The 26814-nt window shown below is 37.8% G+C and overlaps 1 protein-coding gene across 2 annotated transcripts in view; it reads right to left on the bottom strand.

The window, feature by feature from the left end:
* Window positions 1-298: 298 nt before the first annotated feature.
* slc24a4b (solute carrier family 24 member 4b) overlaps window positions 299-26814 on the bottom strand; it is a 37299-nt gene continuing 10783 nt past the window's right edge. The window contains exons 3-17 of one of the 2 annotated variants that reach the window (XM_075459436.1): window positions 17732-17808; window positions 15903-15977; window positions 15734-15818; window positions 15529-15632; window positions 13981-14055; window positions 13866-13891; window positions 13103-13156; window positions 10226-10317; window positions 7696-7865; window positions 7300-7435; window positions 5716-5882; window positions 5424-5538; window positions 4580-4692; window positions 4376-4441; window positions 299-3537 (exon numbers count right to left, since the gene is read on the bottom strand). In XM_075459436.1, the coding sequence (XP_075315551.1) occupies window positions 3388-3537; window positions 4376-4441; window positions 4580-4692; window positions 5424-5538; window positions 5716-5882; window positions 7300-7435; window positions 7696-7865; window positions 10226-10317; window positions 13103-13156; window positions 13866-13891; window positions 13981-14055; window positions 15529-15632; window positions 15734-15818; window positions 15903-15977; window positions 17732-17808 (1505 nt within the window). In that variant the 3' untranslated portion in view covers window positions 299-3387. Of the gene's footprint in view, window positions 3538-4375; window positions 4442-4579; window positions 4693-5423; window positions 5539-5715; window positions 5883-7299; window positions 7442-7695; window positions 7866-10225; window positions 10318-13102; window positions 13157-13865; window positions 13892-13980; window positions 14056-15528; window positions 15633-15733; window positions 15819-15902; window positions 15978-17731; window positions 17809-26814 lie in introns of both variants that reach the window. The other variant, XM_075459435.1, reaches the window with a different exon arrangement.

The following is a 26814-nucleotide window of genomic DNA, read 5'->3' as shown; positions in this document are numbered from 1 at the left end:
AAATAGAATTTATTTTAAGCATTGCAATGACTGATTATTGCTGATTTAAATCAAGTTCAAGGCATCTCAAATGCATCTTAATTTGGGGGCTTTTCGTGGAAAATTGGATACTCTGTTGAACCTTAGCAGAAGCCATTCGACTTGCGTAAAAGAATTTAGGGGATTTTGGTTTTGATATTTTTTTTGTTAAACCTAAAATGTTTCAAGGAAACAGAACTATGCCATATTTTCCTGTAAGGGATCTGAAAAATGGTTAAAATTGGAGAAAAAAAAAAAAATGTACAAGTAGACAAATATATAGGAGTCTTTTTGCCATTTAATTTTTTTTCTTCACATTATTGCTTTACAGTAAAATGCATTGGTTGGATATGTCCAGTATAGCAAGACAATACATTCATATAAGTTATACAGATGTCCTCAGTAATGTTTTATAATAACTAACTTTACATTTAATATATTTTTTAATCATTATTCTTGACAAACAACTCCCACATCACATTGAGCTCACAGTGCATCAGGTCGCATTCAATCAATACATACCAGTCCTCGTGTTAAACTGCAGTTTCTAATGTGTCTTTAAGTGTGTGTGCGCATTTTTTTTTTTTTTTAAACTTTTTTTTTTCCTTCTTACAAGAGGTCCATATAATCTAGATTTATGCAGAGCTACAATAAGTATGACTTCTGAGGGTTTTTTGTTTTTTTAAACCTTCCCCCATTTTAAAAAAAAAAAAAAAAAAAAAAAAAAAAACACTTGAAACAAAGATGCAAACCAGACATCTGGTGAGGACATGCGTCAAAACTAGGACAAAGAAGAGCAGTTTTTATACCTCTGCTGTGCTCAAACCTGCCAAATGGGATATGACCACACAGCGTAGCAACAAAATAACTTGACACTGCATATCCTGAATCAAATTAAATACATTACTGGGAAAAACAAAAAACAAAAGTAAGCTTTGTACATCCATTGAATTTACTGAGGAGGTTCAGAGGAGTCTTTAGGCCCTGTGTGGTCACCTCCATAAATAGCCATTTAAACCCAGGTAGAGTAGTAGCCTGAGGGGGGTGGGGGGTGGTCCAACAATTTGTAAATTCCTTAGTCTGTTCTCACCCAGATCTTTCATATGATGGTAGAGTCCCAAGGGAAGCTGAAAAAGGTAATCTGTTCATTCATCCAGTTTTCCCTCTGCTGCTTCAGCCAGGGTTGACAGAGTTAATGCCCTTGTGCAAGAGTGGAGAAAGTTTTTAGAAAAAAAAAAAAATAAAAAAAATAAAAAAATATGTATGGGTTGTGGGAGAAGAGGTCACACTTCCCACAAAGTCACAGCTCCAGACATGTCCATTCTTTCTTTGCCAGTTCCTTTGGCTGTCGCACATTTGTGAGCTCACACATTAAAGTACTACTAGACAAACCGACATCACAGCTCCACGGGATGCCCCATCTTTATATGGCAACCTTGCAGGGGCCTTTGTCACATAAATTCTTTACATTTAGATTGCATATACAAGTACCCTCTGCCAATGAAGTGACAGAGGAATATTTTCAACACTTAAAACACTCCCGACACACGCACACTTTAGTCTCTGCACCTCACTTTTGTTGACTCCTCAGAGATTTTTGCATGATGACAAAAAGTCTGGATTGCAGTGCTCTTAGCTGCCGATTTTTGTAAAGTGGGCCAGGCTGCATCAGGCCCAGAACCCTTCAGCCTTTCGCTGTGCTGTGGAGGAGCTGTGTTCAATGTCCCAACAAGCACTGCAGACAAAGACAGGTGTGCTCACGTTGTTAATGAGGTTCCAGTCTGTTTGAGAATCCGGAGGCCAGTGTGAGAAAAACTCAAGCCCAAACTGAGCATACACATGCACACAATGTTCTTTCACCCACATACAGTCACACAGACATATACTGAAAGTACACACACACAGAAGGAAGCACTAGTTGATTCAGAATGAGAGGACGGCTGTTAAAGTGCAATATCTACATGTAACTCAAAAATCAAGAGACTATCACCATCTCCACTTCCTGGAGTTGTCCACCTCTGAATTTCCCTGATAACCGACAGTTGTGGTTGCCACCTCTGCACTGGTCGAGGGGCTAAAGTAGCCCCTGCTGGCCAGACAGTGTTACAGCAAACAGTGTTGAGAACCATCTGGTTTCTTTGCATTTGCTAAACAACTACCCTCTCGTTGCTGCGGTCTTAAAATGGGAACAAGTCATCCGATGATAAAGATTCCATGCAGCCAATATAGATGTGGAGACAGTTTTTTTTTTCCTTTCCTCTGAAAGTGTGAAGTGGAACAATCCATTGTTGAATGAAAATCATGCTGGAGTGAAGTCTTCTCCACCTCCAGCCACATATCCCTCTGAGAGGTATAAATCTCACAACACAAATAAAGAAAAGCATTTCCATGTGCAACTTTTTTTTTCTTCTTTTTTTCTTTCCCCCCCAGTGAAAGCCAAGCAATGTCTGATATTTGCAACGAGCTCTTCTCGATATTTCAAACTAGACAAAACCTTCCTTTGAAAAAATAAATACAAAAAAAAAAGTGTTTACAAATTTACATTGTGCACTGGTGTGGATGCATAACACCCTCACAGTCAGCTGATCTGGACCGTCATACATCTTTACATAAAGTGTCCTGACAAAAGGTCTCTAGGAAAACAAAGCAGATTTTATCAAGCAGATGAGGGTTAGTATCACACAGGGTGAGTGAAGTGAAGCACTAACAGTATCTGCTCCCTGATGCCGAAGGCCATGCCAGGGGAGTCAGGTTCAAGCTGAAGGAGGGGAGCTGCCAAGGACAAAACCCTCCTTCAGGAGTTTCTTAGGACACAGGAGTAACTTAGTAAATCTTTTAGGAATGACTTGAAGGAGAGTTGTCCCTACAGTATGAGAGGGTTTGATTAGAATCAAGGTCTCTGGTCAGATTTTTTTTTTTTCCCTTGAAACATTGATTTGGTTTGTGGAGAGGCTTTGGACATGGTGTGAAAATCTACTATGTGAACAGGGAAAACACACCAACAATCAACAGGGGCACTTACGATTCTTGAGGTCCCCGACATCTAAAAGGCATGCTGGATGGGTAGAAAGTTAGCAGGCGCACAAAGAAACAAAACTTTACTGAAGAAACAGGCAAGGCCTGAAATAATGGGCTCACAGGACTGACACTGTGTTACAGTGATAATTTGGAGACTTAGAGTCCGCTCTTACTATGCGCTGCCTCGTGAGCAAATTAAAGCAATATTTGGAACTAGCGGACTTCAAAAGAAAGAGTGCAAGCAAGGAGAAAAACAGTCAGCACATAGGTCCAGTATTATTGAAGGGAAAGAAAAACTCAGGGTGCTATGGGAACATTGAGGTTTTGGTATTTGAGGCATGCTGCTGTGCTCTACTCCTCCATGCACATGGGCAGGTTGACAAAAGTGAAGACGTTGAATTCTATCAAGATGGAGAAGCAGAGGAAAACTGCATAAAGGACAAGGACATAGACGCCCAGCTTGAAATCCAGCCGCCACTTGTTCAGGTGGATCCCCAGCACCTGCAGACACGCAGAAAGCCACACATTAAATCACTAGTCCTGTGCATACAGAGATAGATAGATTAGATATTTTGAGTAGATCGAGCTCAACACAAAATTCAAACACTACCAGCTTATCAAAAAACTTAAAGATAAATAAAATGTAAAGCCCCATTGAACACTTACAACAGTTCCTCGGCTACAGATCTAAGTAAATGCTACTGCAAGCTTCAAAGTTTAAACCACTGAAAAATTACCCCCCCACCATTTTAGGTAGATACAGGATCACTGAAAACTATAGATCAAGCTCCTGTAAATGTCTCATTTGCTTGCCAACTCTTGAAGCTTGAGCATTTGTTTAAAACCGATTGTGAGAATCAAAAGTAGTGTCCAAGTGTACAAAAGCCACTGGCACATTGGGTAAAAGCTCTGCATTGGACGCATTTAATTGATTTGTTCAGACAATGTAGGACAAAAGATAATGTTGATCTTTTTGTAAAAGTAATATTTATGTGTTCATTTGATGCTACATTGTGAACTTTGACTAAAACGATGAGTTACTTTCTGATTTGAGCTTTGGATTGAAACAAAATTTCAAAATTTGTTGAATTAAAGTGATGTTTATCAAACAGTAGTAACACCAAAGTGACCACTTTATAATACAATTTTGACAATGTAAAGAAGCCCTTGCAGAATGGTGAAAACTGATAGGTCAAGAGGGATTACAGTCCATTCATGTCAAAATAATGTAGATCCTCACATTAGAACAAGCGCAGTCCACACTACAGCGTTAAACCTGATCTTCCTGAGAGCGGTCAGAATGTTATACCACTTCAACATAATGATACAGTATGCTTACTGTGAGTGCCACGGAGCCCAGCAGAAGCACTACTGAGTACACCAGCCCCCGACTGTTGATCATCACCTGAAACACAAAAACGGGAGATCAGCAACTCTGCTGCAGCTCCTCGATGTCATTCATTACAACAGACAAAGCATGGCTGGAAATTCATGTACTCGATACAGAAATGGTGAGGTCTGAGCTCTTGTAAAGTAAACTTACCTCTGATCCATAGCTGACACACATGGTCTGTATTGCCCAGGGAACTCCAAGTCCCACAAGAATATCAAACACATTACTGCCGATAGTATTAGACACTGCCATGTCGCCTAAACCTGAAACAAACGATGCAATATCCCAGCTTAAATAACTTTTAGGTTTTCAACAAGTATATTGTTCTGAGCCTTCTAATGTCAATGATGACCCGATTCACGAGAGGGCAGTGATGCAGCCCTGTACTGCATCTTTCTCTTGTTCACATAATCAACTCTAGAGTGCATTCCTGCTTTCACAGTTTGTTTCTGTGCAACAGGGGACATGCATGTTTGAATGTCTACTGCAATATGTTTGGAAAAACAAGAGCACATGTTTGCATTTCCGAATTAGCGTCCATGTTGATGTTTTTTTACATCTGTATGTATAAACCGTTATGGCCAATGTTGACTACATCTGCATCAAAATGGATTACAATGCAAACTTATGCATTTCCTTATTATTCCATGCATCTGACAAAAGCAGATTCCAGAAATTAAAACACATACTTATTTTAAACTTTGAGTGTACATATATTGTACAAACTAGGAATGTTGTGGTACTTGTGATATACATGTACTTCACATAGCCACAACTTCTAACATTCTGCCAAATCAAATCCACAAAATTTGAATCTAAAATGTTCAGAAAAATCAATGCCCATTATTCTGAGCAGTGATTTGAAGCATCTGAGCCAAACCCAAAAAATACAAAGACTATACCCAACAAATCCACAAGAGGTATTCAATGTCACATCCGCAGACCTCAGCAGTTTCCATTATTAAATTCAGTACAAAAAAAGGGAAAGGTATACCTTGCCGAGCGACAATGAGACTAGCTATGCAGTCTGGAACACTTGTGCCTGCCGCCAGGAATGTGATGCCCATGATGACATCTGGGATTCCCAAAGTGTATCCAATTACAGTTACCTGAAGACATACAGGAAATGAGTCAGGACTTGGCAGCAGTTTCTCATCACATATCTTATTTAAATAATTCCTTGATTAAAACTATTTTGCACATGACAGAAAAATGGAATTTTAGGGAGATCCACTACAGCACATGCGTTTCGCCCAATATTATATAATCAAGTTAATTATACTCACCATCCAAACCATAAAATAGGAAAAGACTGCAATCCAGACAGTAGACAAGATGAATGAGAGCATGAAGTATTTCTCCCAACGAGGCTTGGCACAGTTTGGAACGGTGAAGAACAGCAGCAGGAGCAGAGGCCATGACATTAGCCACTTCAGCTTGCTGCCAATACCCCCTATGAGAGAAACACATTAACAGGAAGTCAGCAGTGTCAGATACCCCATAATGGGAAATTTTGTTTTTCCATCCAATTTTTTGCAGTACAATACTGCAGCATTAACCAAATACAATACATCAACATGTTTAAAAGTACAGTTTTAATACGGTTGCAAATGTCAAAACTTTACAGAATTTGGGAACAGATCACTCATAACAAATTTATAGTTTTATAAGCAAAATATCTGTCCGTTCTTGCTTGAATTAAGATTTCAGCTGCTTAACTGATCAGGCCTCTTATTTATTTATATATATATATATATATATAAAAAATAAATAATGCAGCAGATGTTTTCACTGTCTGGAATGCAGACATAAAAGGTTTTGCTGAAATGGACATATGAATGGATGCACATGTTGCTCCAAAATCCACAACATGATTCAGCATTAAGGGTAACTTCAATTGCATCTACACCATGTGCATTAATGCACCTACATAAGATGAGTTTTTTGTGCACACCTAAAATGAACCATCTGCCTAGCCTACTCCCTTTCCTGAAGAAATTATTATTTCAACAGAATTTTATGCATGAGCTCAGATCTGTTTACATACAGGTTTTTCCTTTGCATGACAAATATTCAACTTGTATTTGTTAAGGAAACCATAAATTATGTTCACTGACTATTCCTCTCTAAAGCCCATGCAATGGTTTCTGCTTTTAACGTTCTTCCATAAAGCTATAAACAACCAATCTTTATTTTTAAAATAAGCCTTTTTTTCCTCCTTTAAATCATTATCAGTTGAATAAAGCCTTTACATGCTTTGCAAGTCATTGTGCACAGCATTCCAACTTGTTTTCAAAACAAAAGTTGTTAAGAATTGTAAGCTTTAGGTCACAAGAGAACTTCAGATATCTCCATTTGCATTCTTATCCACTTTGGCTTTAGACAGAAGGATAAGCATGTCACCTGATCTCAGTTACCACAAAAAGCACTGAGGAAAACTAATGAGCAGAATGTGTGCCTCAACTTTAACCTTCCACTTAATTGGTAGCATGACATAATGCAGCAACACTTCCACAAATGTACATGAAGTGGTCTGTTTCATGATAAATCAGTCTTTTTAAAATGAGCAGTCACTGACTGATAAAAAGGCAGCCTTGTCATTAGTGGTACTATGAGAAGCCTCTGACTAATTTGAGCAGACATCAATAACTTCTAAATAATAAAAACCGAAAGAAAACTGAAGCAGAACTGTCCAACTAAGAAACTCATTCAGCTCTAATAACACCTAATTTTCCTCAAATTAGTACCCTTGGGTGTTTCGATAACAGATTTTGAAATACGACTGACATGCAAAGGTCAAGTGTTTTTGGCCACAGAAGCATCTCCACATATGACAAAATTACACACATTCATAATCAAAAATCACATACTTGGAATATGAAATGGTGAGATGGTTTCATTTTCCTCCGCCTCAGTGGGTTTGTCTTCTGGCACATTTCCATTCTCGATTTCAACCTTCCCATCAATGACTTGCGTCTCCACACCATTGGCGGCTTGCACCAACTTCTGACGCTTTCAGAAAAAAAAATACTAAGTCAAAGAGAACACAAGCAAACTTGCTGCTACTTCTCCGATTTGCCCCAAGCATTATTTTATTATCTTCTTTAAAACGAAGTCCACATCTACAGCGAAACTAAAAAGAATAAAGCGTGCAACAAGATATGAAAATCCTTCAACACTTTTACAGAATCCAAATAAATAACAATAGTGACCGCTAACATGCAAGTAACGAATTTAATGACTGTAGCAACAACGACCCAATGTACCTCTGTAATGATGAGGCGGCTTGCCATGCGCAGACGGGTTTTGGGTCCAAAGTGGCTGGTGACCATAACACGGAGACCTGCCTCTGGAAACCTGAATTTTGATGGGCTGTCGTTCATGATCTCATCCACCATCACCACTGAGCCACGGCTATAAGCCTTGCTAGGCTTGACTGAAGAAGTGGAGGAATACATTAAGATACAAAAAAGAAAAATATAAATACAAGTTTATTACATCCTCCTTTAGCATATCTTACAGCACAAACTGAAACTTCACAAGACTTCTTGAGTAACTCTTTGAGAGGCTATGGACTGTAATCAAATGATCACATTGTTATGTAGTATGTTGTGTTTCAGTCTCAGGCAAAAATAAAGATTATTGTAAATGGTTAAGTATGAAAACCTTTTGTCAGACGACGTGTCTGAAAGTCTCAGGCTTTGAACTAAATTCAGTCCTAAAATTTAGGAAAACTTTCAATGAGGGAAGAAAAATAAATAAATATTAATCGCAAAAGGAAATAATATTGCAGTACAACATTTTTATCTTAATTAGTTGATAGTAAATTGTCCTTAAGAAGTATTTGCCACTGAATAACTTAAGTTCAACAATTAGGAAGAAAAAGAAAAGCCAACTTGGATAATGCAAGTATGTTTCAAGTGTTAAAAATGTCTTCCTCCTGGAAATGACTGGAGAATGAGCTTGTGAAAAAAATTTAATAAAAAAAAAAATCTTACAAAACTATGAATAGAACAGGCATGCATGGTAAAATATGAATCCAAGATTTGTTGCGTTTTAAAAAAACCTATTTGGATTGAATCATTTTTTAAATAGCACCTGTTTACTTGTTGGCAGTCTTTGTCGACTGATGTCAATTGTGATGGATTACCAAACACCTCTAGATCCCTAGATTAATGTTAACCATTGGCAAAAATGCAAATTGCATCTCTAGATGCTTTAGATACAACAAGAAAGCATTTAAAACTTAAGTGGCTTAAATGTGAACAAATGTTATTGGGACAATCTGATAAACTGTCCCATTCAAAAGAGCTAACTTGCTAGTAGAAGCCAAACGTTTCAGAAGGAAACAAGAATGTAAAATCTTAACTCCTCATGATGGATGCTTCACTCCCCTCATCTCTAAAGGTAAAAGGGAAGCACAAACTTCAAATCAACTTCCCCAATTGCCTGGTGCAGCTTTAAAATTTTCTTACCATTTTTGAATATATATGCACCAACAAAGATGGATTTCAATGGACACAGCAGATTTGAAACTCTTCCATCTAGTGCCAGACATATTGAACAAATGGTCAGTTATGAGGCACACCTTCAAATGCTTTATTGGCAGCCTGTGAAACCACATTTGCCCTTTGCTGGGAATTAGCTTTAAGATTCCGTCTATGGGGAATAAAACAAGTTCTACAGTACACTTATTAGTTTAACTCAGCCCAAATTTGGCTCATTATTCATGCACCAATGCACATAAATTAACTGTGTAAACAGAGCCAGCAGAAACAGTTCCTCTTGTGAATTTCATTACCACTTCAGGAGTAGGTCTACGCTCCAGAGTCTGGCAGAAGAAAACTAGTATGCAAGCAGAAAAAAATTGGCACACAGCAGCACAACACAGACAACGAGCAAGAACAAGTTTAGTAAGGCTAAACAGACAGGCATGTTAGCACAAATGTAGCCAAAGTGGGGAAGAGTAAATCTCTCAGAAAGGTTCAATGTCACTGATTAGAAGCTTTTGAAAAGGTTGGAAGCAGGAAAGGTAGAAGTGGTGGACTGTGGCTCAGGGAGGAATCTGATGCCAATATCAAAGATTTTTTTTAAAAGATTTCAATTTCAGAGTTGCTCAGAACTTCTAAAAAGTAAAAATCCCTGCTCTAACAATAAACTGCATAACTGAAATAGATTAAACTACACATCTTAAACTGTTTTAAGTAGGAAGCTTATGGTGCTCTTCAAAAACAGAAACAAGACAGATGGCTTTAATAATAAAATTAAAAAAAAAAAAGGAATTATTCTGCAGAATTCTATTGAAATGGATAAATTGACATTGGAAATGTTAATTTCCTTTCAATAAAACTTAAACCTGTATGCTCAGTATACAGCTGGTAGTCAGATAGCTTAGCATACTGTAGCATAAAAATAAACAGGGGGACAGGACTATTGTGGTTCTGTTAACCTCAGACTACCATGGGTCCCCTCGTTTCCATACTGTTAAACTAAGCTGCTTTCTGGCTGAGTGGTATCAATCTCCTTTTTCAACAAGGGAGCGAATGTTTCTTAAAATACTGAACAAGTACCTTAGCCAAGCTTTCAGCAGAAACCAATAGCAATAATTAGTTGAGCAGAAAAGAGAGAAGATTTAAGCCACAGACCGTGCAACGAAGGGGAACTACCACAATCTTCCAGAGAATCAGACTCAAATCATCCATTTCATGGGGACCCAGCCTGTCTGATTAACCTTACCTGCTGAGAGTAAAGGTGATGACGGGTCGTCATCCCAAAGATAGTCATAATAAGTATTACCATCCTCCATCTCACTGCTGGCTGCCGCATTACCATTGGCCACGTTTTTCTTAGACTTCCCCATGAAAAACCTCTGCATGCTGGAGTTGAATCTAGTAACAAAAAACAAAAAATGATCATGAAATAATTCAAGCTAAAGTTAAAAATATTTCAATACATTTTGAAAATTAATTCACATCTAAGGTGTCCCACTTTCACCAAAACAGCATCAGCATTACACAATCCACAAATTAGCTGAGATATGCTGCTCTACATTTGAAGCTGAAAAGAAAAGGCTAAAAAATGTTCCCAGAAGGCAATCACAAGGCTTTCATCAGCAACACACAACTTTAGTGAGATAATTCAAGCACCATTACATAGAAAAATTGATCAGACACTGAAAGAAGCACGTCTTTGGCTAAAAGTCTGTACAGCGTTCAAAGAGCTGCTTTCTCCCCTTAACACCTCAACTAAATAAAATCAATATATAGTATAGTTTATGGATTTAGAGCATATTGGTCCAGTTATATACGTCCAGTTTTTGGAGAGAATACAGATATGACTGAAAAGGAACGTTTTACTTTTTGCATTTCGTGCCAATTTATTTTAGATGGAATCTTAATACAGCTGTTGGCTCTGAGGGCTGAAGCTGTATTTGGTTTATGTTTTGGGTTAACTGCCGTTTTGATTCAGTCAGTCAATAGATCAATGTTTTCCAACCCTGGTTCTCAAGGCACACACCCCATGCATGTTTTCCATGCAGTCTTGCGCCAACACATGCGATTCAAATAAATAGGTCAGCTCTACAGATCTAAGCTCTGCAGAAGCATCAGGAAGACCCATTCATTTGAATCAGGTGTGTTTTAGCAGGGAAACAGAACACGCAGGGTAGTGTGGCTTGAGGACCAGAGTTGGGAAACACTGCAGTAGATGTCCTGCTATATCCCTGGAACCTGTACTAATCCTGTAAAAGATGCACTGCTGTATTGGCAACGTCAATGACATTTACAGCCAGCAAAAAACCTCTGGATAGCATAACAGCTGCGTATCAGTCTTGTACCCATTAAACGCTGGCTGAAGCCATCATTATGCTGTGATTGTTATGATTATACTTGTGAATCATTGTAGTGACAGCTGTGTCATCCCTCGGTTGCAGTCATAATCAGAGCTACAGTTCTTTACAGCGGTCAGTGAGAGCTATTTTAAAGAAAAAAACATTTATTTTTAAATGAGTGGTGGACACCGAGTTATGGCCAGTCCACAATCAGTGAATCTCCACTGTAACTCTTGTAATACAGTCCAGCCTCTTCCATGGGTCAGGGGAAATAAACAACATTGCAAGGTAATGTAAAAGTAGTCCTCTAAATGTTTCACCAACCTTTTGGGGGTCCATGATTCAGAAGCTTCCCTCAAAACTGCACCAGCTTGTGCACCTGATTATCACTCAGCATGTGCTGCTGTATAGCATCATACATAAGCAAAGCTAAAACTACCCATTAAAAGCAAGCTTTCATCTAGATTAGTGTTCCAACCATTTGTGCACCTTTACGATTAAGAGAAAAAAAAAAAAAAGGAGGCTCAGTGAGAAGGTGTTGAAATATTTACATTGTTATCAAAATAATAACTCCAATGTTTGTAATAAGGTTGAAGAGCTTAAAGGCATTGGCTCTGGTGGGAATTTGACTGTTCTTCCCCAAAGTCAGACACTGATCAATACCTTCAGATCACTTGGAAAAATAAGTCAAAATAACTACATCTTGTTTTGACTTATTTTCCAAGTTTGTATTGGATAAAAAAATATAAAATAAAAAAATTTAAATCCATGATCCTATTCAGGAACTTTAAAAAGAGTTTAAAAAAAAAAAAGAGCTGGAAAGTTTCTTAATAATCTTCCCATCTGATAAAGTTTAGAGAAAAACTAATTAGTTTTGAAAACCCCTTATTTAAAAGTTTCTCAGTATACCCAACCTAAATTAATGGGGCAATATTAGCCTTCTCTACAGCTTGTTGAGAACAGGCCATTTTATTAGAATCAGATTTACTGCAACAGAAATATTGAACACACAAGACATGTTAAGACTTAAGTTTGATAAGATCAAAAAATAGGCATGTATATTTTCCCCATCAGCTTTCATCTGGCAGGATGTGTCACTTGAGAAAGGAAAAATATACAAATCTTGCACTCCAGTCCTGGAGAGTCAGTTTAGCCCAAACAGCCCAAAATGGTCAGTGGATATTTTGGGAGAAGGGAGACATATGACAGCAGATCCTAAAGTAAGCACTTATTCCTCTAAATGAGAAAGAAGAGGAGTGATCCGGTTAAGCCTGCGCTCTTAGCCACTGCAGAGGGAGAAAGATTAAGCTCTTACGGCAGGCAGAGAGCAAACTGCTGCTGAGTGCAACACAGATTACCAGCTGGACAGGGAAAGTAGCATAGGACAGCTTGGTTAAATTATTCGATCTGGACTGAAAAGACACAAATGTGGTCTAATGGAGTGTGCTTCAGCTGAAAGTTTGGACTAGATTTGATGAAGAAAATAAAAAACATACACATACCAGGAGTCTAGAGGTCCTCAGCAGACAAGCAGGAGCTATACTGAGAATCAAAGTGCTAAAACGTGGTTCTATAAAGTAAAACAAATTACTCCAACTATGTCAAATTGCACATTGCCGTCGTTTAAAATTGCAAGCAACACACAAAGTTTTCAGTAGAAAACCGGCTCCATCTGGGCATGGGGCATGAATGGGACACTCCCCTCCATCTGGAAAGTCACTTTCCTCTTGCGAGTCGTTTATATGCATCACCCCACAGATGTTTTTGTACCAGATTGTAGAGCAGAACATGTTATTCAGCATGCTTGATTAAATAAGAATCATTAAAAGATGTGCAGAACTCACTTCATGACAAGGATGTATCCTGCGTACATGACAACCAGCACTAAACTCTCCCACCTGATGAAGAGAAAAGACAGCTCAGGTCCACACCCTCAAATACATGCACATAAATGGAACACGCATGTTTTACCATTTGAAAATTTGGTGTTCAATCATGCTTATGCTGGAGGGGACATCCTGCAGCGGTTTGACGACAACCCTTTTCTCAACTAAATAAATTGCTCATGTTGGGCATTTATAGATTTCAAATGTTTTTTTAACAAAAAATAAATAAATGCAAAAATACTTAATCTGGCATCAAGTAAAAAAAAAAAAAAAAAGGAATCTTTTGAGCTAAATAGTAACAGTTGGTCTAAAAGTGGTCTACAGCCTTGGCATTCTAGTGTTCCCAAGCAAATGAAGTTAACATCTTTATACGATATATAGACTTAAGTTGAGCGTCTGACACATTTTCAGTTGCTTGTGTTACATATAAATTACATAAGGAGTTAAACTGCTTGGGCTAAAGTGGTCTATATTTAGCCAGAGATTTTCAGGCCCATGAAAGACTCAGCCGCAACATTGAAATAAGGTCTAGCAGCACTGACTAAAGTCAGTTACTACAACATCTATTTGGAAAAATTCTAAAAGCTTTCATAGGCTACCAGCTGAACTTAACATTGAATTCAACACTGGTGTGTTTCGTTTCTTTTTAATTTGCCTTTTCTACTGTAATAGTTGCAAATATGGGGTTATGTTTTTTTGCATTTCAAATGGAGTTACTTACCAAACTATCTTCCCATCATAGATGAACTGAAAAATTGTGAGAAACAATTTTAGATTTGGGGAAAATAGACATTTAAGCATGAAATTGACAGCTGGTGTTGAAAAATGTAACTTACTGCAATCAAAGCTATAACAGACAGGGTGTAGTAGAAGGAGTCCCTGAAAACAGACCACCAGGTCAGTATCACCACCTGAGAATTCACAGGTACACGTCACTTTATGTTTTCTAGCTATTCCTTTGTGTGTTACAATTTTATGGACATTTTAGTTAATATACTATAAAAGCACTACGTCAAACTTATTTAAATTAGCTTGATGGCAAGATTACAGAGTAGAACAGTTACTGAGATGGAAAACAGCAATGGACAAATAAGTTTAAGAGAATGAACCAATAAAACAAAGATGATTTTAAGAATAGCAAAGAACTTTTCACAAATTTTGTTTTTTAAAAAGACCTTTCCTGTTCTTTTGTTGCGTTTACTGGTGTACGTTCTGTAGCAGCAACTTTAACAAAGTTGATTGATCTAGAGTTGGTCAAAGAACAATCGCCAAATTCAAAGCATGCGTGTTAATGAAACAAAATAAAAAAATATCTGTATCACTGATAAAATTATTCACTGTGGCAAGCTAAGCCTCAGTTTTAAAGCTGAGTAGTTTCATAAACAAGTGCAGCAAGAGGATTCTACAAGTTAATTGGTCTCATCTACCATATATCACATTCAACTTTGATACATTTCATCATATGTGAACTGATGGTGTCAAAATTCAAGCGACGGCATCTGAAAACAGATCAGTTTACATATGGTTCTTATGACTGTAAAATCATAGTCTGACAGCTCTTATTTTATACGTGATTGGCAGTTAAGATTCAAAGCGACTACATGTATAGACTTCATTTTTAAAGAATTTTGCCATTCAGTACTCCAATGACAATATTTTAGGATAGAGAACCAATTTGACATTTGACAAATAAATTAATAGAAAAAAAATACAGCCTATTATACAACATCAACTACATTTAGTCCAGTTAAAAAAAAAAAAAAAATTAAATTCAGCTGAGCCAATGCCATCCTCAAAAGGAGTGTTTGTCAGCCAGAACAAATCACATGACAAGTGAGGCTCAGTTAATAGTGTTCCATTTGTCTAAATCTTCACTGATTTGTTGAAAACACTGAACTATAAGAAATGAACTGTAAATGCTAAAGTGCTTGTTAACAGTGGCCTTAATATTCACAGGACATTCTGAGCAGAGGATAAATCTGCCTTATGTCAATGACATGACAGAGAGCAAAAGGCCCTTTTAGAATATAAGTTTTAAAATCTGCTACAGTCAGTGCAACAAATTCATTTCCGGAATGGAAAACAATTGTGCACAACCTTTTTCTGTGACAGAATCACATTTTTTCATCAGATGTCTTATTGTGCCATCTGAAATGAGGTCCCCTTGCTGAAGCAGCATTTTTCTGGCCTAGTCGTGTCTTGTTTCCCTGGACTACTGTATCCTTTTGATAAGTTTGTACCTTCAGATGCCTTTGTTTCTCCTCAGCAAAAAAAAGAAAAAAAGATTGTGCCACACATGTGGTGCTCTGCAGTCTATAAATAAACAAAATGATGCAGGCACAGCAGTAAGTCACTCCCTCTGACTCACATGTGCACACACACACCTGTCCTGCAAAGATCCCACAGACCCCAATGATGCATAGGATGTTGAAGACTGCTGAGCCAACGATGGTCCCCACCCCCACATCTCCGTGGGTGATGAAGACACCTGCACATAAGGAGGCAGACGGTTAGAACCAGTGGCGACACCAACCATCTGGGAATGTCTGTATGCGAATGCTGCATGTGTGTAGTTGTACAAGTGTGTACCAATGACAGAAGCAAAAAGCTCTGGTGCAGAACTGCCAGCTGCCATGAAGGTGGCTCCCGCAACATCTTCGCTCAGATCTAGTTTCTGCAGAAAAGAGGCAGAGAGTGCTGGCTTATTATGAAACAACTCCGCCCAACTCAAAGATGAAAGACTAGAGCTCTGCAGTACCTCGCAGATCTTTTCCAGCGATGTCACAAAGTATTCGTCACACGTTATAGCGAGGGCCAAGAACATGTAGAGAGCCTATTAAAAGAATCATAGGAGTGCATTTGTGACAAGGAACATGGATACGAGTACAAGTGTGCATGCTTGTTTAGACACAGTCTTAACCAGCCGTCTTAACGAAGCCTGCGCAGAGCAATCTGCTGCTAAACAGGACGAGTGAAAAGGGATCTCAAAACATTACAGTACCCAATTAAAACCTGATGTGGGTTAAATTCAAATATAATTTCAGAGACAAGTGATTTTTTTCTTACTATATATATATATATATTTTTTTTTTTAATTCAACTTAATCTGCATACTTCCACCAATATGAGCGGGAAGGGCAAGAGGCAGCCCATTTCAGCAGCTGAGTAGAGATCTATAAATTATAGATTAGGCGTGACATCAGGGCCCAGCAGCTCTGTCAGGCTGCTCTGCTCTATGCTATCCACAGGGGGCAGTGCAGGACTGCAGTATGATGACCTGCTGTAACAGAATTTTTATTACATTATATCTGTAAGCTTGCTTTGTTCAAAGGACACAAGGTTAAACTATGACAGGTCATAATACTTTAATGTTTTATAAACTTGTTTTTGTATTTTGTGACCCACGCATTCAAATTCAAACACCTTTAAACAGGACAGACTACTACTGGCCGTGTGAAATCCAGCATGTAGAGTTCAGTCTCTTTCAGATTAATTCACCTGCGTTACAGCTCACCTGCGTTTTTATGTCAATTCGGTGGAGCTCAACATGACTGCATGTAGACAATAGCCTCCAATACGGAGAAGCTCAAAGCCATTAAAAATAAGTCAGACTCATTCTTATGAAGCACAACACTTATACAAGGGCTAAAAATACTGTTCTACTGCATTTATTTATAAAGCTTTCGACACAGACATAAGCTGCGTCTTCACATTAAGAAGGGAAAGAAGTGAGAATTTTTTATTCATTTTAAATCGTCATTGTATACTCTTGCGCTTTTTATTCTGAAACTGCAAAGCTTTGTTTTGGGTACCAACAAAGCCATTGAACATTCTGGGGCTAGAGCAGATTACCGGAAACTCCATCTAAACCATGTCATCGAACAAATAAGAATTTTAAATTCTCTTTGGGTGATCTGGGATGCCACATCTTTCGGGCTAAAGACGACCACCACCAGGCTCTTTATCAGCACACAGTTTAAAAGTCTGTATATGTAGTAGTAGTATGGGGAGCATGAATGCATAACGCCTAGCCAACTTGGATATTATTGTGAATGATTTAAACAGGTTTTGTAGCAACATATGCTGTATACAATACCAAACCGCAGGAAGCATGCATTACAACAGCACTGCTGCATAGCAAAATAATTTAGAATCTAAAATGTGCTGTGTGCAGTCCAGAGCTGTCACCCACTGAAAAAAAAAAAAAATTATAACAGTGTGACAGGTGGTATAACACTATCAAACCAAATTTTGTTAAAATTTAAATGATAAAAAAATAAATAAAAAAAAAAATAAAAAAAAAAAAAGGGACAGTGTTTCCTTCTCAAAACTAAAGCAAATTGACTCTTGAAGGTTAGAAGAAGTGTTTCCACATAAAGGCAAACTTGCCCATCCCAATTGTTCCTTCAGTGTGTTGCTTGTAAATTTGAAAATGAGCATAATCCATCATCAAATAAAGTAGATCTTAATTTCAAAATGCGATTGTCTTGCAATTTATACAACATCCCAACTTCTTGGAAATGGGATTATACCATGTTTTAACCTTTTTTAAGGATCACACAGAATATCACTTGAGTAACTTCTTACCGCTACAATGTGCAGCATAATGGCTCCACCCTTTCTTTCATCATTGGTGAAAAGGTCATTGGGGAACTCGTGTATCGCTGAGGAGAGAGGAAATGTCACAGTCACCACATCAGCAGCATGACTGCGAGGTATACATGTACCCACCCCACCCCAAGAGGACTTTGTGACTTCATGATGTGCATCATTCCTGGAGGCACAGGCCTGGGGTGTCTTGGTTCAGTTGAAATTTTATGAATTACTGTAGTTTTGCTGTTCCGTCTCCTCCATCACTTTCTAATAGATCTAATTTAGAAAACAAAGCCCTTTGTTCTTTTAAAATAAAATACATTTTTAAAACAAACTGTCCAAGTATCACATTAATTGGGCAGTGATAATTAAGTTAAACAAAAAAAAAAAAAAAAAACCTATGTAAAATAAATTTTAGAAAAAACAGACATTTTATTTTAAGAGCACAGAATTGGTTCAATGAAATACATTCAAGAAAATAAAGCTTTATCAGCGGTCTACCATGACACCTCAACACTGACGTAAAAGCTTCAACTATATTAATAGTTTTAAGTCATACAGAATTAAAGCAGCCAGGCAGAAAATACTCCCATGCTGAGGACTCATCCATCATCCAGGGCTCCAGCTGGAGCGCAGTGTGATCATGGAACCGCCATACGGCTGAGATCTGAGAGCACGGCCACTCCACAGTGCACCTGGCTGGAGACAGAAGCTAGCTGTCTCACTGACAAGAGCCAGCATCTGTGGGGAGTGGCCTCTGTCCGACCTGTAGGCTCATAACTCCTCTCTTCTTGAGACAATACTAGCACATTACTTGCATTTTATTTACACAAGCTGTAATTCATGTATTTAAACAAGCAAACAGTGAACTCTCGCCTAGATTACATGAACAACCATTTGATCCTTTCCAAAGCAATGCTTAGGCAATATACAAAATTGTTTTGTGGAGATTTTCAGGATTTAAAACACAAGTCACACAGAAAGATTGTCATCTGTCCAAATCCATTAATTAGAATCAGAGGCAGCAGTTAAAAGTTAACAATAATTATCTCTTCCATAGGGAGAGACATTGAACTGGCCTAATTAAAAAATAAATAAAAAAAAATAAAAAAAAATCTGCTCAAGAGTGCTCACCTTTTCACCTGGGCAAAAGAGATTATTTCAGAAAAACTGGAGTCCAACAAGAGGATTAGGGATAAAAAAGAAAAGTTAAAATTATTTGTAATGGATAAGAAAAATGCAAAAACCTACAAGAGGCATAGATTTCAAACGACTGCCCATTTATCCTGGACTGGCTGACCCAAAGAATGAAACAGAGGATATGCAGGTAACTGCGCAGGTTTGTCCATGTCTAATCAGAGAGAATCAATCTCCAGGAACTTGTGCCAAGGGGGGAAATTTAATATATATTTTTTTAAGTTTTCCAAGGACACAGAGGCAAAGACCAAGCCTTTTCAAATAATGTGCTCCGGACAGAAATCTGTAACCCTCATCACCACAGCCTTGAAAGTTTCTGGGCATGTTCTGCAAGAGAGAATACAAATGGCTACAGACAGCCAGACTTTTTGCCAAGTTTATACAGACCGCTTCATACAACCAAATCCAGGAAATCTCAGAATGAATCCATGTGCGAGTACAAATGGTAATAGTGTGAACAATTACCAGCAAATAACGTGCTAATGGCAGTTGCCGTTTTCAAACCATTTTCTACTTCCTGTACGTTTCTCACATGTAGTTTTAGTGGATAAATCATTAACTCTAACAGTAATTTTGCATAAGTCTCACCTGCCATCAATGGGCTATAAAAATTGCAATTCACATTCTTTGGAAAAATAGTTGTCTGGCTACAATAGTAAACATACATTTTTGCAAAATCAAATTATACATTTTCAAGAGGAAACTTTCACAAATATAAGATCTAGCCATCTCAGAAGCTTGTAATTTTATTCAATTGAGCATTTTTTTACATCCATCCTGAAGATGTAGATTCATAAATGGACCATTCAGACAAGATTATCTCCCAACACAAAAGCTAAACCAAGAAGTAATAGCTCAATAAAAAAAAAAAAAAAAAAAAAAAAAAAAGGGGGGGGTGCATAGAATGAAAATGTGTAAATCTAGAATTTGGTTCATAGGGTAAACCTTCAACCAATTTGAAAAGAATTGTGCCAGGAGTTATCAAATGAATATATACATTGTTTTCCAGCTGAAGTCCAAAAATATTAAGACGTCTCATGACTAAACATGCAACTGTAGCTCAGAGACATACAAGTCTGCAGGGAGTATAAATGCCAGTAGATGCATTTTAATGCTTTTTGGGTAGATACCAATTTCATCCTTACCACAATATGTTGATGTTCAGTTCCTTTAATATCTACCTGTCCATCTAATCTCAACCTGTTTGCAAGCCAACTTTTCCCATTTAGCAGCAAAAGAAACACCTGAGGCGAATTGTGGCATGCTAAGTAATGATGAAGGATGACTACTGTACATCCACAATTCATCTCGCAGGGGGAAAATTTTTAGCGAATTTCACATCATCCAACCAAAAGATTTCCCTCATCACAAATTGTAATGTGAAGGAGCAAAACTTTGGACCATTTGCCAAAAAAAAAAAAAAAAAAAAAAAAAAAAAAAAAAAGTAAAATCGATGTTTTACCAGTTATTCAGAATAATAGTGGAAAGGGAAAAACTGGAAAGTCTGGTCATTTACCCCGCAGGGACCATGACTGCATGAACAAAGTGGTCTACCTTTCTTAAAGGTCTAATTGTGTACAGCGGTACCACTAAAATTAAATATGTAAAAGTTGTTTGACCAAAAGGTTATCCTGAGCCACGAGAACAATGCTGTTTACAGCATAAAGTAAAGAAAAGGTTTGAGCCCTCATCACATATGGTGCTGTGAAGTGGAACAGTGCTCACCTGAGACTCTTCACTGCGTCTGTCTCCACCTCAACAAGGTCTGTTTTTGGGATGCGAGACTGTGTGTACTCATGTCTGAGTCCCTGCAAAGGCGAATCAAATACGCCACAGAATGCAGTCCAAGTTCACTTCATCACACCCATGCCTTTTAGATTTCACTAAATTAGCCAACATGAATTTTACCCAACGTGTTATCTTTGTAATAAAATGAAGAGCAATGTCTCTTTGACTGGAAAACACTACTTAATCCAAACTTAATTTATGAGATTTTCAATGTTTAAAAAGCAACAGAGTGCACTTGCTGATACTGTGCAGCCGATTGGTTTAGGGGACAGACCAATAAAATTTCAATGTTGTAGACTGCAACCCAAATGTGTAATGAAAAACTGAAGAACACCTGCCTGACTTTGAAATCTTACACCAGTATTGACTGTGGCCAGTGACTTTAGCTCATTTCATCTGACAGGTTTATGTGCCAAATGAAACATTTCGGAAAAAGATGGCCTCCAGCAAAGGCACAATCAGTCACAGGATTTGTCATCGGTGTCCTCAAAGCTGATGGAAAACAAGCTGCTCCTGAAACAAGGCTAAACTCAAACTGATATCTCATAGCCAAAAAGCCCCATAAAAACAAATTCTAGCTTAAAAAAAATTCTGAATCACATATAAAAAGTGTGCCACACTAGCCTTTTACTTCATACCTACAAAAGCCATGCAGGTCCACCATTAATCTGTAATTAAATGCCATTGCCATCCATGTTCTTTAGTTACTTGCTCTGTCCCTTACCACTAAATAAAATCTGCACCTTATGAGTGTTAAAAATAGGTGATTACAAAAGGTGTCAAGAGGGCACAGTGATGACAGGCAGGGGTCACCTCAGCCCTGTAAACAACTCAGCCAGACGGCGTCCATAGGGTTCCTTGCCGTCTCCCGGCAACAGGGGTCACACTAGACACGAACATGCTTCCACAGCCAATTTCCACACAAGGACAGGACATACAGAGTGGGATAGACTGATCTTTAAGTGATCCATCTCAAATGAGGTGCATTGACAGAATGACAAATACCTCATTGAATCAATAGTCGAGTCAAGTGTAAAATCCAATTTTCTTTTTTAAACTACAGAAAGTGCAAGTTGTGTGTATGAATGTATTTTTGAATATTCCCCCATTGGGGGATAAATAAAGTATTTTTCTATTCTATTTCTTCTATTCTATGAACCATTTCAGGTGAATACTGTAAAGTAGTTTTAAATTTACTTTGACAAATGATTTATCACATAAGACACTGAACAGTGACCATTGATTACTCTGCTAGTAATAGTCTATAGACTGTCAGTTCACACGTTAGAATCTCTATTAGCCGTTTTGTCCATTCTACAAACCACATCCCAGTGTTTAGTAATTCATCTCAAAGATCATTGTTAGCTGTAATGTTATATCTTCATTTGTAAGTCACTTTGGATAAAAGCATCTGGCAAAATGCATAAACCTAAGTTGTTGGTTTTTTTTTGGTTTTTTTTTTAAACCATCCACTCAAAATCAGATCTTGAACTTATGTTAGTTGCAATAAAGCACCAAGACACTCAAATGAGAATTCTAGTAAACATTTTCAATTTGTGCCACATAAGCAGCTCTCAGCTGAATAAAGATTTCATGGTGACACGGATGTGAAAAACAAAATGGTCATAGTTAACCAAAAGAAGTTTAACTAAACCCCGTTTGAACACCTGACTGTGCTGCTTGTACAAGAAAACATTTAACATTTCTGTTAATCCGTCTCCACAGCCTGGTCCTCAGAGTACTATACGAAGTAAACTGTCAGTAAACTGAGGCAGAGATTGTTCATTCGCTGCAATTCAGACAGTTCAGCCCTAAATACCAGTACAGATCTGAGCTACCAAAAGCTGCGTGGTCATTAAGCAACCATGCATTAATGCCCAAAACTGTTACCTTGATTTTACAATTTTGGACTGAACATTTAAAAGTTATTTTCAGAATCAAGTCATCTTTTAAGACACGTCTGTGCTGGCATTGTCACACATTTGTAGCACTGACAAAGACAAAAAAAAAAAAATTAAGTTGTCTTTGTTCATTTATGCCATCTGTTGACAAACCCTGTTCAGTGAACTAGGGTTTCAAGTATGCCCCTTCTTGTCCTCGGAATCAGCTGCAAAACTACTTTTATCATCAGAAGCTGAAATTGATTTAAATACTTTTTACAGTACAAATCAGAGGCGGCCACATTAAGATTTACATGATCCGATTGATTCATGTTGCCAGCTTGTAATCAATAATGTTGGTTGAATTGTGACAACTCAAAGGGTCCTTCTCTGGTTCAAATTGTATAGAAAAAAAAAAAAAAAAAAAGATTGATTTTAAATCATCCGTCTCCATAAATTTCACAATTGTAAATTCATCAAATGGCAGCCTTTAAAACAATTTTAATTTGCTTTGGAAAAATTCATGACTTAATCAGCCGTTACAGTCTCCTTAGTTAAAGATTACGGATGAGAATGCCTGATTTCTGTCAAAATATCTGTTGCCTCCTGTTGTCCAACAGAGAACCTGAGTGATAGGACTGTACATGCAGCAGTATTGTGTTGGACAAGTAGAGAAGACTTATGATGGACTGCTAGACAAACAAGTCTACCATTATCCCATTTGCAACTGAAAAGCTAAATGGATCATTTCCAAAGACAAAAGAACAATTAGTTAGTTACACAACCAAAACGTAAATAAAGATAAAAGTGATACAAGCAAGATGTTTTGGCAGAGTGCCTCATGCTACCTTCTGTCACTGCCTGCTCTCTGACCCACAGACCAGCTAGGTCATTAAATGAATACAAGTGACACTCCAGTACAGCAGTCAAGAGACCCTTCAGAGTAGAACGATTCCTCCGGGTCATTATTAGCCCATTAGATAATTAGCTTGCTCGAGCAGACATCAGTGAGCAGCATGACTTGAATGCGACTGACAGCCATTCTTGTAAACATAAAGGCAACATCACGAGTCAACTCATGAAAAGATCAGCAGAGGCTTTGCTACCCTTTTTAAAAAAAATAAATAAATAAATAAAAAAAAAAAAAAACACTTATCCTCTTTGTCAAGTCAGTGTTTTTAGTGTGCTGAAATGTCACATGTACATATGCATGTCACATAAGCATGCGGTTTCACCTTCATTAAGATGCTTGCACACCTTTATTCTTAGCTTTAAACATCACCCATCAAGCTTTTAGAGACTGTAAGTAGGCCGTTGGTGGACCAGAGGACTCTTGGTTCAACAACCTAAAGGGGAAAATGTTGTGAAATATACACTCAGCTGTGTAGCTTATAGGATAAATAGGTAAACATCTCCCTCAGGAGGAGGCATGGCTCTGCTACAACCATATGACCATGTCCCTTGAAATCCAGAGAAAGTGTTATTTTGAGCATTACTATTACACACTCGCCAAAAGCAGAACAGCATACAAATAAGAAACAAAAAAAGGCAGCTAAATCACAGTATAAGCATGGACAGGTCAGACATTTGAATTGTTCAGCAAAGAAAAGGGTTTGTGTAGGTGCCAGTGCAGCTCTGCTGCATTGTCGTTTCACTGGCAAGCAAGCAGGAAGCAAAGTGAGGTCAGTTTCCATTATCCACAGCAGCATAATCCCTACTTGTTCCTTTTTTTTTTTTTAATTATTATTTATTTATAAATAAAAGCCTCCTTTTGGTGTTTCCCTCGAGCCGATGAACCTGCATTCCATCGGAGTCATGACGCTAACCACTGGCAGCTTTACCCAACACGTTGCTGCCAAAGTTCCAGCTTTGGTTCTCCCCAAAAAACTCAAATCGTGCCTTTTGTCTTGCCAACATCAGGCCTCTCTGCTTACAAACATTCACTCCAAAACTCTGCCATGTCAGGGTGATTCCACATCCTCTTCATGCCAGAGGTATCCACAGTTTATCTTCATTTTATGAAAATTTTGCACACCGTTTGAGTGTCACATTTAAAAAAAAAAAAAAAAAAAAAAAAAAAAAAAAAAAAAAAAAAAAAAAAAAAAATCACAAAAGACAATCCAAGGCATTCTAAACCCTTTGATTTGTCCATTTCAACTTTTTGTGCTACCCTTTCCTTCAACTAGAACAATTGCCACTCAAGCGTGAGTTTGATAAATGTGTTACTTAAACAATAAATTAAATGCAAATCATTCCTCCTGCAGAACATTAGCTATGGTGCTATGCTCCCTCTCCAGACTTCTGCAGTCATGTCTTGTTCTGCAGTCATCCCACAGAGGGAAGGTGGAGATATGTGGGAATGTAATCTGTAATATTCTCCCAGCAAGCCATAACTCAGTCTCAGTTAACGTGCATCTCATGTTCCTCACACCGCCCAGAAAGGACCATAAAACATCAGAAGCCTTACCAAAAAAAACAAGAAAAAAAAAAAAAAAAAACACTTATTCCAGATTTACTGGACTGCATGTTGCCCTATTTAGGTGCGAAATAAGTGTGCACTTGTTCCATTAGTCATGGGATCGCTGCAGGGAAATATCATGAGGGGGCATGACACAAGGTCTGCATGTGATGGTTTTAACTAAAGTACTCAAAGGTTATGTTGATCATTTAATGATGTAGTTCTTTGTAGAATGGGTGGGGGGGTGTAAAGGTAAAGTGTTAACACTAGTACATTCATTATTTGCTGTAAAAATCTAAAATGGACCAACTTTTAAACCATTTTAATTCTTAATTTGTTGACGTTATCATTGAAATTGACCGTTTTGTCAAGTTTGAGTAATGAAGTGCTAACATTTTGTACACTGACTTTTGGGGTGATAAATACCGATTTACCATATGGTTGAATGTCCATCCATTGTTGATAATTTCAATTTGATTTCATTGTCGAGTGTCGGTGTAGATTCAGCACTTTTGCTTGATGGCATTTAAACATTGCATCTGATGAGGCCATCTGGGAAGTCACACTATTGATTATTTTCGCTATAAGTGGGCTTGCGGGCAATGATAATCTTTTCATGTGGCTCATTATTTTAGACATTTTACCAATGTGGCAAACATCCATTTGCAAATTCAATGCTCACTAGTAAGTTTAACTTAATTACTTTTAAGCTACAAATAAACTTTACAGATGTGCAGATCAACATCACTAGCAGAACCGTTAATGGGTAGCACATTTCTGTCAATATAGTCAAAAGCTAAAAGTCTCAAATGCAGGTTAAAAAGTGACATGGTTGCAACTCAAATTAAATTTAAAAAAGAAAGTAACTGCAGATCATGCAATTATAAGCCTGTTAGCAATCAACAGCCAGTGCTTACTATAGTTTACGAAAGACTTAAAGTTTGGACTATGCAAGACCATTTTTGTTTAACCTTTGTCACCATGGGTAGGTTCAAACAAAATTACTTAAATTTAGAAAGGTGTTTGGTTTAACCAGTGTAATACAGAATGAGGTCTGTGCGGCAGTTTCCAAGTTAGACTGGCTTTTGGTTCAGAAATGAGAAATTTTCACATTTGTGGTTTGCAAAAACATTTGATGCCAACATTCTGACAGGTCTGTGGAAGCCTGCACTTATAATCAAGATGGAGCACAAAACAGCAGTTTCTACTGCACCTTGTGTTTTCCAGGAGTCATTACTGAATGGCCTATAAAAAGAGGCACTTATGATGAATGGCTGCCTTAGCAGCACAAAACTCAAGACAAGCAAAAACAACATTAGCACCCCAGGAACTCAGGGGGAGAAAAAAAAAAAAAAAAAAAAAAAAAAAAAAAAAAGGCTCCCTTGCTGATCACAGAAATAATGAGGAAATGGCTGAGACCAAAGCTAGCTGGGTGTAATCTATGCAACCCACAAACAGATGCCTAATTAATCTGAGCTTTAGATGTTACAGAGACTCTGCATAAAGCAGAAACCTCCAATAATAATTCCCATCCAGTTTAGCCTGGTTCCACCGGGCCCACGGTCGATTCTCACCCTTGTGAGGCTAGAGCCACCATTCATCCACAGCTGGTCACTTCGTGCACAGAGCAGTGCAACCACAATCTGAGATATAAGGGGTGCTATAGAATAGTTTCTCAAATACTAAAGAAAGGAGTTATAATGCTTCCTTTATTATAGAGCAATATGCACTACACCATTCTTTATGAAAGGAGA

The sequence above is a fragment of the Odontesthes bonariensis genome, chromosome 24, assembly GCF_027942865.1.
Source record: "Odontesthes bonariensis isolate fOdoBon6 chromosome 24, fOdoBon6.hap1, whole genome shotgun sequence".
NCBI lineage: Eukaryota > Metazoa > Chordata > Actinopteri > Atheriniformes > Atherinopsidae > Odontesthes > Odontesthes bonariensis.
Note: the sequence above shows the minus strand (reverse complement) of the source record. Positions and strands in the feature narration are given on the sequence as shown.